The sequence below is a fragment of the Musa acuminata genome, chromosome BXJ1-3, assembly GCF_036884655.1.
Source record: "Musa acuminata AAA Group cultivar baxijiao chromosome BXJ1-3, Cavendish_Baxijiao_AAA, whole genome shotgun sequence".
NCBI classification, from domain to species: Eukaryota; Viridiplantae; Streptophyta; class Magnoliopsida; order Zingiberales; family Musaceae; genus Musa; species Musa acuminata.
Window position 1 is genome coordinate 33085001 of NC_088329.1, and position 12500 is coordinate 33097500.

General features: G+C 37.2%; 1 protein-coding gene across 2 annotated transcripts in view; it reads left to right on the top strand.

Moving 5' to 3' along the window:
* The window catches only part of LOC135625055 (UDP-glucose 4-epimerase GEPI48-like), a 13782-nt gene that overhangs the window by 502 nt on the left and 780 nt on the right, over window positions 1-12500 (top strand). The window contains exons 1-8 of one of the 2 annotated variants that reach the window (XM_065129320.1): window positions 1-159; window positions 1423-1472; window positions 1716-1851; window positions 3459-3560; window positions 3643-3870; window positions 4679-4756; window positions 12004-12105; window positions 12212-12303. The exon at window positions 1-159 is cut by the window's left edge and continues 502 nt beyond it. In XM_065129320.1, coding sequence (XP_064985392.1) covers window positions 1-159; window positions 1423-1472; window positions 1716-1851; window positions 3459-3560; window positions 3643-3870; window positions 4679-4756; window positions 12004-12105; window positions 12212-12303 — 947 coding nt within the window. Of the gene's footprint in view, window positions 160-1422; window positions 1473-1715; window positions 1852-3458; window positions 3561-3642; window positions 3871-4678; window positions 4761-12003; window positions 12106-12211; window positions 12304-12500 lie in introns of both variants that reach the window. The other variant, XM_065129323.1, reaches the window with a different exon arrangement.

Sequence of the window (12500 nt, forward strand, 5' to 3'; positions counted from 1 at the left end):
GGCGGTGCCGGCTACATCGGCAGCCATACCGTGCTGCAGCTCCTCAAGGGGGGCTACCGCGCCGTCGTGGTGGACAACCTCGACAACTCCTCGGAGGTCGCCCTCGAGCGGGTCAGGGAGCTCGCGGGGGAGTTCGGCAAGAACCTCGCTTTCCATCGGGTACCGATTCCACCCCTATCGTTCTGCACCTGCGGTTTCGATTCGTTTCTTTGACATTTATGAGTTGGAGGTGGTTTCCTGATGGGCAATATTTGACGTTTGGTCTCGTTTTCGATTGAGATGATTTGGTTCCCATTCGTCCTGTTTGACTCTGAAACGATACTCATCTTTTCCGGGGTTGTGCGTGCAAATGTCACGTTGGATATCCGATTTGTTCCATGCATTTTTAATTTGTAGATTGCTCTCTTTCCTGATTGGTGGCTAGTAGCTTTCAGATCCTAATGATTATGCAACTTTCGGTTCTCTGCAGACTTGTAAATCTCGGGTTTCTTGATTCTCTAGATTCCAGATCGTGAATCTTTAATACCTTATGGAGTCAAAGACCGATATGTCTTTCATCAAATTGGGGAAGCGGTCAAGATTTAGATGCCAAATCATGTTATTTGAACGCTTATTTGGAGTCAAAGACCTTGATAAATTGCTTCTAAATCTTTACAAGAATCGTAATCGAATGTTATCCATCGGTAGAATCGTTCAAGTGGGTTATTAGCGACGAACTTCTTGAAGAAATTGAGCATTTGAAGATTTTCCTTCTGACTTAGGTTTGGCTACCTTAATTAGGAGGACAACTTGCTTGACGAAAGCATATACATCACCCCCTCTTTACGATTTTTTATGATCTGTGTTCTTGCGTGGCATTTGTCCTCTCCATCATAATTATTGCTGTTTCCAACTATAAAGCTACATTGTTGTACATGTCAGTGCTGTGTCAGTCACAGGATCCATTTTTTCAGAAACATACTTCCCAGTGGTTGGAATTTTCTTAATTTGTTGTCGAAGTTTATCAACTTTAAACAGCTATATGGACGTGTAGACCACAGAATTTGTCATGTGTGCCTTGATTTGTAAGTTCTAGTAGCTGTGTCTATATCCGGAAATATGATTTTTCTCCATCGAAGTTTAACAAACAGTGGTAACCTGATCTTTGTATAACAATGTTGATTACATGCTGCACTACATGTTGATAGTTGGTCTACTTAGTCCACTCAAAACGAAGTTTATGGTCCTCTTTAAAGTTGCTTTCTAAAATCTCAATATCTTGGAACTGGATGAATTCCCAGACTTCATTAGCATTATGCTTCAACTGGCACAAATGATTAGTTATTTTGTCAAATTCTGATCAGCCTAGTTTTGATGACTGACAGTTAGAACAACAAGATTCATGGATCGATCAGATATCTGAGAATGTCTTTACTTCTGCAGATTGATCTTCGAGACAGAGAAGCACTAGAGAAAGTTTTTTCTGCAACCAAGTAAGTTCTGTTCATGACGAAATTGTCCCTAACTTGGTTTTATAAAAAACTTTATGAGCCAATGCTGTGATGGTTAGAGATTATTTTTAATTTTTAAATCAAGATATGTAACTACAAAGGGCTCAAAATAAGTGATGCAGGCTAGACATTGGTTGTCATTTGGCCTGTTATTTCATGTTCACACAATCTTTGTTGAAGGTTTGTGCTATCGTTTTAAGCTCAAGTTCTGATTTGGTTCTACAGATTTGATGCTGTTATACACTTTGCTGGAATAAAGGCTGTTGGCGAAAGCGTTAGAAAGCCTTTACTTTATTACAACAACAACCTCATTGGCACAATAATTCTCTTTGAAGTAATGGCTGCTTACGGATGTAAAAAGGTACTGTGGAGTGTGGACCATATATTTCACATCCAGGCTCATCACAAGGACAATAAAAAAAATGAAGTTAAGAATTCACTTGTAGTGGCATGCATGAAATTAACCTCTACCAAGTGACTGCCACATTTCAACATAGATTAATTAAATAATATTTTGGTAGTTAGTTCATAATTTTTTGATCCAATTGTGAGTAATTAATCTGTGGTCTTATGCACCTACCATATGAGGTTATGATTATAAATTCTATATCTCACTAGATGCCTCCTTCTGGAAGTTAATAACAAATATTTCGCTTCCCTGATCCCAAGTTTAGTTCTCCCACAGGTAGAAGTGTCTAATGTGATGATCCGTTATTTTTTAATAAATCTTTCGAATTATGTTACTTCTAAATAACTCCCTCTCTCCTTGAATACTTCTTTTAAATGTCATAGTTCCTCAAATTTTATTAATGCTGTCAAAATTCATATGCTTCTTGAATGGTAACCCCTTGAAAAGCCCAGTGAAAGTCCTAGACATCCATACATATGACCAATTAACAATACCCAAGGACACTACTTGATCTAATGATGTTACAGTAGTCTCACATTTATCAGAGTTGAAGAGTTTCAACCTAATAAAAACCAACAAGCCTTCTTTTCTCAAGGTGCCTTTGGGGCCCATCTCAAAGAACAAAATGTACATATCATGGCCCAAAGTGATAGTTACCTCACAAGTCACTAAGCCTGAGTCGTGTTCGAATGTGCAGATGGTGACAAACTTATGGCTCCCCACCAGGGAAGAACCTGATGATGTCCACCTTAGTCCCACATCAGTTAGAGAGTTAGAGTCTTGATCTACATTTATCATGAAAGTTTACTCTCCTAACCACACTTTCTACCTTGATCTTTATAGTTAATAGGTTTACTTTCCTATGCAACTTCTGCAAATGACAGAAAAGCAGTACAATAGAAGTATCAGTACTAATTATAACAATTAAGATGTAATGTTGCGTGCCATGGCTAACAACATGTAGACATATAACAAAACAAGTATTTCTTGTCACATGTATATGTTCTCCTCACCGTGTGATCCTTTAGCATTATATTTTTTTTTAATGTCTTAAGCAGCCACCTAAGGTAAAAAAAAAGGTAGGAATGGGGAGCCTAGTTTCCATCTAGGTACTTGAGCAGTCACATGGACTAAGACTCTTAAAAAAGTTAGGTGTCCAAGTGGTGTCTGTAACTCAGGCATATTAAAGATAACATGTTAAAGCATTGAAGTTTGATACAGGCCACAATTCAATGGATTGTGTTATTTGCCTGATGTCTCTACAAATGTCAATCCATCTTGAATTGGAAGTTCTGACTTTCCAGTGTGTTTATTTCCTGAATTAAATTAAGGATTGTTTTGTTTATCTTGTTTCATGTGTCTTTTGCGTATGCATTTCATCTCATCCTAAATATCATTAATGTGGCATTCTTCTTAACCATTAAAAATTCATCCTAAGTATCGCTCTTATGTGACATTATTTTTTACCAATAAACCACCCTAAATATCACTTTTGTGACATAATTCCTGACTATTTTAAACGTGAACCATTTGGGTGTCTGATGGCTTAAACCTTACAGCTGGTCTTCTCATCATCAGCTACAGTTTATGGGTCGCCGAAGAAAGTACCTTGTACAGAAGATTTTCCTTTATGTGCAATAAATCCGTATGGACAAACTAAGGTTTCTTTTTCTCTTTGCCACCATCTTTCCTATTTTATGCACCTGTTGCCTGAGCTAGCAATCCTTGTACTTGCCGTTGCAGCTTATGACCGAGGATATATGTCGTGATATGTGTCAAGGTGACAGTGACTGGGATATAATATTATTAAGATACTTCAATCCCATTGGAGCTCATCCCAGTGGATACATCGGTGAAGATCCTCGTGGAGTTCCCAATAACCTCATGCCATTTGTGCAGCAAGTTGCTGTTGGAAGGAGACCTGCCCTTACAGTATTTGGGAATGACTATTCAACCAAGGATGGTACAGCGGTACTGTTTCTTAACATGTGAAGTTGTTTTTTCTCAAAGCTTTCACTTAATAAATCTAGTGTTTGGAATTTATTTTGGCACATCCAGCCTTTCTTTAAGAATATGCTTGAGGGTGTTAGTATTTTAACGGAGATTTAATTGATTGGTTTTTATGAGTATGATTTTGATGCAATGGACCTGTATAACTGGTAGTATTGATTCTGGTATCTAACATGTGAATTCTGGTCAAGATTAAGGACCACTTTTTTTCCCGACACTAATTTATGCAGTTCAGGGCTAAACACTTCAGCACATGCTTTTTGGTCAGCTCAGCGTAGTTCTTTTTATGCTTTCAATGGGGAGTTAGAAGGCCAAAAACACATTTAGGAAACCTTTTTGACCTTTTGTATCCATAAGTACATTGTCTGATATCTGTTTTGCCTGTCTTTTGCCCATGAATTATTGATTTTGTTTACTTCTTGTGTTATCATATGTTGTGATAGGCATGTTTAGTGTTCTAATAGCTTCTCAATTGCCAGTCATAGCTTTGAGATCTTTTATGTGTTATGTGGAATATATAGATCCTGAAACAGTGAATATGTACCATTTACCCACATATACTGTTTTTTTTCTCTTTTTGCTCTTTCCATAATATACTGTTTTACTAGCATACATCTGGAGTATTTTGCTATTCATATAACTTGACCATCGTTGTTCTATTTAGTCTTTGACGTGCTTGACATCTTCTGGGTTTCATTTGCAGAATATTTCTTATGTTTGTTTATCGCTGACAATTTCTTTTGTTGTGGACAACGTTATATGATTCCAGGTAAGGGATTACATTCATGTTGTTGATCTAGCAGATGGACATATTGCAGCCCTACAGAAACTCTTTGAGGGCTCTCATGTAGGTGTGTGTGAATGGCACAGAGTTGGGATCATTTAAGAAGCTATACATTTTTCTCATGCCACGTGACCTATACTGTTTACATTATCTAGATTAGCATAATTAAGAATTGACTTGACTAGGAATCAAAGATTAAACTGAATGTTATCTCGTGTGTTAGACTCGTAATCATGTATGATAGAATAATAAATTATGAAATCCTTTTTTAGGTACTTGTATTTGTCATCATGTATTCTGTTCTTGTTTCTTCGAGGGCCATCCATATAACAAGGATAATTTGCTTTGGATTATCATTTAATTGTTTGCTATCTTTTAATCTCATTTTGATGATAAACTAGAATACTTATCTAATTTTAGGATCGTAGGATTCTACACTCAAATATATTCATGGCCTTAGGATTCTCTATCCACGACTTTGTTTTTGATCATCCTAGATATGTCCCGTGGTTATAATGTTAGGAACAAGTCGGCAATAAGAGAGAGGGGGCGAGGGTGAATTAGTGCAGTGGATAAAAACGTCGGTTCTAAGAATTCGTTTCGATTAAACCCGTTTCGTAAAGATGCTTAAATTGAAAGCGTACGGAAGAGTATAGCAAGTAAGGAAGTTTGCAGTTAAAGTAAATTGCTCAAAAGAAATGTAAACCGAGTTTATAGTGGTTCAGACGTCGTGACCCACATCCACTCCCGATTCTTCTTCCGTCGAGGCCACCGACATCCACTAACGGTCTTCCGTCAATGGACGAAGACCAACTACCCTTTTACACCCCTATTCTCCTTTTCACAGGTTTAGGAGATAACCTTTTACAAGCACACACTTCTCTCTAAATAGAATTCTAAGTTTAAGCTATAGGAGGGGATCTCTCATATAATTTCTACAGTGTTTTCTCACTTTTAAGTTCTCTGTGCTTGTGTATGTTAACCAGGGATAAGAGGAGTATTTATAGGCCCCAAGTTGATTTAAACTTGGAGCCTAGAAAGGTCTCGTCCTGAGTTTCCCGGGTCTTGGCGGTACCACCGCCTGCACCACTGACACTAGGTGGTACCATCACCTAGGAGACTGTGTTTGGGCGGTACCACCGCCTGACACTGACACTGGGCGGTACTACCGCTCAGTTTGACGATACCACCGCTAGACATAGTCTCGAAGATTGTGCCACGATGGTGCCACCTACTGGGTCACTGTTTGGGCCTTTCACTTAGCCCAACACAGTCCATACATGGGCCTAACTGGCTTCTAATTGGGTTGGCCCAATTCCAATCCTAATTATATGCTAACTACGAAATTTAAGGCATACACTAAGCAAATCCGTTCCGGTTAGTCTAGGTTTCTTCCGACGAGCTTCCAACGATCTTCCGGTGAGCTTCCGATGATCTCTCGGCAATGTTCCAGCGAACTCCCAACAAGCTTCTAGACTTCACGACGATCTTCTTGGCAAGTTCCGACGAGCTTCTTCGGCAAGCTCCTGGACTTCTCGATCAATTCCGGCAGAACTTCCGACGAACGTCCGGACTTCCGACGAACTCTCGAACCCCCAACGAAGTTTCGTTCTTGACTTCGGGACTTCATTTTGCTTTATGCCTTGATCACTATCGTAGTTAATCCTGCACAAATAAAACCTACTTCGATCTAGACAATTATTACAAAGCTTGAATCATGTTGTCCGATATGTCATTGGTTCATCGACGCTTCGTCCGATTCTTCGTCGCATCGTCCTCTCTTACGGCCTATTGCCCAATCGGCCAGTTGACCTCCGCAACTCCGATTTCCTTGGGGCAATTTCCGCTCTTCTTGGCCCGATGCCTGAACTCATGGCACGAAGCCTTCTGCCGATACGTCGACCGATCCTCCGGCTCGATGTCCAATCTTCTGACATGTTTCTCTCAGGCCCAACATGATTCTTCCTACTTTAATTGTCTCTCCTTGATCGAAGCTTCCTGCGTCACTCAAAACGCAGATCAAATCATAAACACTCTCAATTGGTTTCATCATCAAAATCCGAGATTCAACAATCTCCCCCTTTTTAATGACGATAACCAATTGATGACAGAGTTCACTTTAACTACCTCTATCAATATGTCATATTGATAGAACTCTTGGATTTAAAAATCCAAACAACATGTCATGATAAAATCATGCATAGCATCATACTTCTTTCCCTTTGTCATCAACAAAAAGGAGAAGTTCAACTATAAGTGTTTAGACATACAAGTTCAAATCATTGCATAATAAACATAATCTCAAGTTTTATCATCATACAAGCTAATAAGTTTTTTACAAAATTTTTACACCTTTTGATATATGCATGATAGCAAGTTTTGCATCTACTTGAAACGTGGAAGCTAACATTTTTGCGTTTCTAGCAATTCTTTCTTTATGCAATTTGCAAGGTAGCAAATTTAGTAAGTTTTACATAATTTTGGAACTTGTAAGCTAGCAAATTTTACACATGTGAAAGCTGACAAAATTTTTGAATTCAAAGAGATGAGCAAGCTTTTTGCTTTTCTTCGTAATGTGTAAGCTAGCAACTTTTTCCTTCTTCTCGAAGTATGCAATTTAGCAATCTTTGCTTCTCTTTTGAGATGAGCAAGCTATCATGTTTTTGTATTTTCTTGACTTGTGTAATCTAGTAAATCTTTCTCTTTTGAGATGTCCATACTAGCAATTCTTTCTCCCCCTTTGTCATTGGCAAAATGAGAGAAATAACAATACAATAGTGTAATTCATTTCTCTTTACTACAATCTTCAAATCATGACAAGGATAAATAACAAAGATGAAAAATCAAGTCATGAATGTCAAAACAATTTTTCATCATAAATACTTCATCATTGCATGCATCATTATCATAAGTTGAAGTATTGCATGCATAATACCAAATCATCATTCATAATTACATCAATATTCCAATCATTATTTCAATCATAAAAAATGAAAGATCAAGTCTAGAATTTGAGAAATTAAGATCATGATCCGAAAAATGTATAAGAAGAATTTATGCATTTGGGAGCTCTAACATGTCTAAGTTTATCATTCAAGCTAGCAAATTTGGTTCTCTTGAAATGCTAGCTATTTTCTTTCCCCCTTTTGTCATTGTAAACAAGAAAGAAGAATGGTAGAACATAATGGTGTAAATGTTCAAGTCATCACAAAAATACAAAGGTGTCGTATGAAAATCATGACATGAAAGATATTAATATCAAATCATGAATGCCACAAGACATGATTTATTTCAACAAATCTCGTCTTTTTATAAATGGCAAAAAGAAACATAGGAGATCAAATAATATAATATTTTGATTCATGCATAAGAAATCTCAAGTTATAAATCTCGAAAAATCAAGATAAAGCTCATTTAAATTCAAATCGTCAAATCATCAAAATTACTTTAAAGAGATTCAAAATGACATAAACAACTTTATTAATCTCTTAGTGAAAAATCGATAATATAGAGAAAAATAAATTTTCAAGAAAAATGCTTTTCTCTTTTTAGTTGTTTCAATTCATGTGGTTTATTTCATAGAAGCATGTCTTTTTCATTATGTCAAATAAAAACATGCATCAACGTTTAAAACCGAAAAGGAACTTTCATTACGGCAAAGATCGATAATCTATAAATCACAAAAAATCATCATGTATAATTTCGAAAGAAAAACTCATTAAACATGATCATTATGCATCATTACTTTGGGCATAATGCCAAAACATGATTTTAAGTTTTTAAGATATAACATGCACAATTTCAAACTATAAACTCATTAAGCTTGATATCAAACCTCTTGACATTTTCATTACATCATTAAATCATCAAAATTGATTTCATAAAACATAATGCATTTTCAAAATGTATTTTTCTTTTTAAGTGAATCAAACTTTTCATACTTAGAGCTAGGAATTAACATGCAATTGTCATGCTCAAATTTTAATTTTTTTTTTCAAAATCACTTAGAAAGAGAAGCATGATATATAATTTTTTTATTTTTTATTTTTATTTGCTTACTAACTAATTTAAAAATAATTCATGAAACATCATCAAGTAATTTCAAAATAAAGTAAAGGAGTTTTGTTTGAGTTGTTTACCTCATTGTCGAGAGTCACCAAGGCCAAGTTTATCGTTTCGTCTTCATCGGTTTGCTCCTTTTCTTCGGATGCACTCATTTCGTCCCAAGTCACTTTGAGTGCTCTATTCTTCTTTGGCAACTTCTTCTTTTTAAGTTCATTTTTATTTTTTAATTCTTGTTTAATAAAATTTTTAAGTTTTATAGTGAGAGTTTCAAGTTCATCATCACTTGAGCTTTCACTTGAGTAGTCTTCATGTGTTCTAAGTGTCAAATTCTTCTTGTTCTTTGGAAGGTTGTTCTCAAGTTTGTCATGTGCCACATAAGTCATTTCATAGGTCATTAATGACCCGATAAGTTCTTCAAGAGTAAGGTTGTTTAGGTCTTTAGTCTCTTGTATTGCCGTTACTTTTGAATCCCAATTTTTAGAAAGAGATCGTAAAATTTTATTCACAAGTTCAATGTTAAAAAAACTTTTACTAAGAGCTTTTAGACTATTGACGACATCCGTAAAACGGGTATACATGTCTCCAATAGTCTCGCTTGGTTCCATTTGAAACAACTCAAAATCATGCATTAAAATATTAATCTTCGAATCTTTAACTCTACTAGTGTCTTCGTGTGTGATTTCAAGAGTGTGTCAAATATTGAAAGTCGTTTAGTAAGTAGAAACCCATTGAATTTATTTTTGTCTAAGGCGCAAAATAAGGCATTCATAGCCTTTGCATTTAAAGAGAAAGTCTTCTCCAACTCATTCCAATCTTTCATTGGAAGAGAAGACTTTTGAAAACCAAATTCGATTATATTCCATAAATCGAGATTCAACGAAAGCAAGAAAACTCTCATTCAAGTTTTTCAACATGTGTAGTCCGTCCCATTGAACATGGGAGGACGAATGAGAGAGTGACCCTCTTGAAAGCCGAAAAGAGCCATTTCTCTTTGGGTGTTAAACCAAATGAGAAAAACGTGGCTTTGATACAAATTGTTAGGAATAAGTCGGCACTAGGGGGGGGGGTAGGGTGGGGGTGAATTAGTGTAGCGGATAAAAACGTCGATTCTAAGAATTCGTTTCGATTAAACCCGTTTCGTAAAGATGCTTAAATTGAAAGTGTACGGAAGAGCATAGCAAGTAAGGAAGTTTGAAGTTAAAGTAAATTACTCAAAAGAAATGCAAACCGAGTTTATAGTGGTTCGGTCGTTGTGACCTACATCCACTCCCGATTCCTCTTCTGTCGAGGCCACTGGCATCCACTAACGGTCTTCTTTCAATGGGCGAAGACTAACTACCCTTTTACACCCTCTTCTCCTTTTCACAGGTTTAGGAGACAACCTTTTACAATCACACATTCCTCTCTAAACAGAATTCTAAGTTTAAGCTAGAGGAGGGGATCTCTCAAATAATTTCTATAGCGTTTTCTCACGTTTAAGTTCTCTGTGCTTGTGTATGTTAACCAGAGATGAGAGGGGTATTTATAGGCCCCAAGTTGATTCAAACTTGGAGCCTAAAAAGGTCTCATCCCGGGTTTCTCGGGTCCTGGCGGTACCACCGCTTGCACCACTGACATTGGGCGGTATCACCATCCAATCTAGCAGTGCCACCGCCTAGGAGATTGTGTCTAGGCGGTACCACTGCCTAACACTGACATTGGGCGGTACTACTGCCCAGTCTGACGGTACCACTCCCTGACACAGTCTCGGAGACTATGCCACGACAGTGCCACCTGTTGGTGTCACTGTTTGGGCCTTTCACTTAGCCCAACATAGTCCATACATGGGCCTAACTGGCCCCTAATTGGGTTGGCCCAATTCCAATCCTAATTATGTGCTAACTACGAAATTTAAGGCATACACTAAGCAAATCCGGTCCGGTTAGTCTAGGTTTCTTCCGACGAGCTTCTGGCGATCTTCCGACAAACTTCCGATGATCTCTCAGCAATGTTCCAGCGGACTCCCGGCAAGCTCCTGGACTTCACGACGATCTTCTTAGCAAGTTCCGATGAGCTTCTTCGGCAAGTTCCTAGACTTCTTGGTCAATTCTGGCAAAACTTCTAACGAACGTCCGGACTTCCGACGAACTCTCGAACTCCCAACGAAGTCTCATTCTTGACTCCGGGACTTCATTTTGCTTTATGCCTTGATCACTATCGTAGTTAATCCTGCACAAATAAAGCCTACTTCGATCTAGACAATTATTACAAAGCTTGAATCATGTTGTCTGGCATGTCATTGGTTCATCGACGCTTCATCCGATTCTTCGGCGCATCGTCCTCTCTTGCAGCCTATTGCCCAATCGGCTAGTTGACCTTTGCAACTCCGATTTTCTTGGCGAATTTTCGCTTTTCTTGGCTCGATGCCCGAACTTATGGCCCGAAGTCTTCTGTCGATATGTCGACCGATCCTCCAGCTCGACGTCCAATCTTCTGACATGTTTCTCTCTGGCCCAACATGATTCTTCCTACTTTAATTGTCTCTCCCTGATCGAAGCTTTTTGCGTCACTCAAAACGCAGATCAAATCTTAAACACTCTCAATTGGTTTCATCATCAAAATCCGAGATTCAACATATAACTTATAAGCACTTTGTGAGTGATCTTCAACAAGTTTATTAGTGAAGGAGTTGTATATTTTTATTTTGATTTATTTTGTTATACTTCATTACTTCTTTGGTTTATTATATAGCAGTTGATATTACCCTTTATGCTTATTTATTATACCTTTCTTTTTTTGTTTCATAATCATTTTTCTTTTGTTTGTTAAGTCATTTTATTATGCCGAATAATATAGTTACCCTATGCACATAATATACTTCTCTAAATTATTTGTTTTCTCCCCATATTTTGTCAAAATTGTTTTGTAAATCATATATTTTATCTATGCTCTATTATGTTTCTCCTTGTGCTATTAATATGCTCGATGCTATAGGAAACAATTATATTAAATTGTATCTATTAAATGTATGAACTATTTACATTGTTAAGTTGTGTTTAAATGCATGATAGATGAAGCAGTATATGCTTGTATCTTAATTCTTTGATGCCTTTGTAGTTGTTATTCAGTTATAGCAGTTCCCAATAAATTCTTCTAGTTAATTATTTATATTTGATAAGAGGTGTTTCTTTCCATTCTCCAGCAAGAGATGCATCTGCTGTTTACTGGTTTATACTGAAGACCTTACTTTCTGTGTTGTGATAAAGGTCTCTTTGCAAGATGCAGGATGTGAAGTCTATAATCTAGCAACTGGAAAGGGATCTTCTGTCTTGGAAATTGTGGCAGCATTTGAGAAGGCTTCTGAGAAGGTTATAATGTTCTTTTATGAGCTTTTGTATCAATTGTCTAAGTTTTACTCAGTTTCTTCCTTTGGTTTGTGTTTCGCATAGTTTCTCACCTACAAATCTCTTTCAGAGAATCCCTTTGATCTTGGCCGGAAGGCGACCTGGTGATGCTGAAATTGTTTATGCATCCACAGCCAAAGCAGAGAAGGAGCTACATTGGAAGTATGCAGAAGCAGACTGTCACAATTATATGCTCGAGTCTATCGACTCTACCCTCCAAAATATAATTGTTGCATTTACAAATGCCTGCACACTCACACACACACACATCTAAAATAGTATGAACATGTTCAAAGATCTGTAAATGTTGTGATTAGATGAAGTGAGTCGATTATGATTAATAATGCAAAAAGAGATAG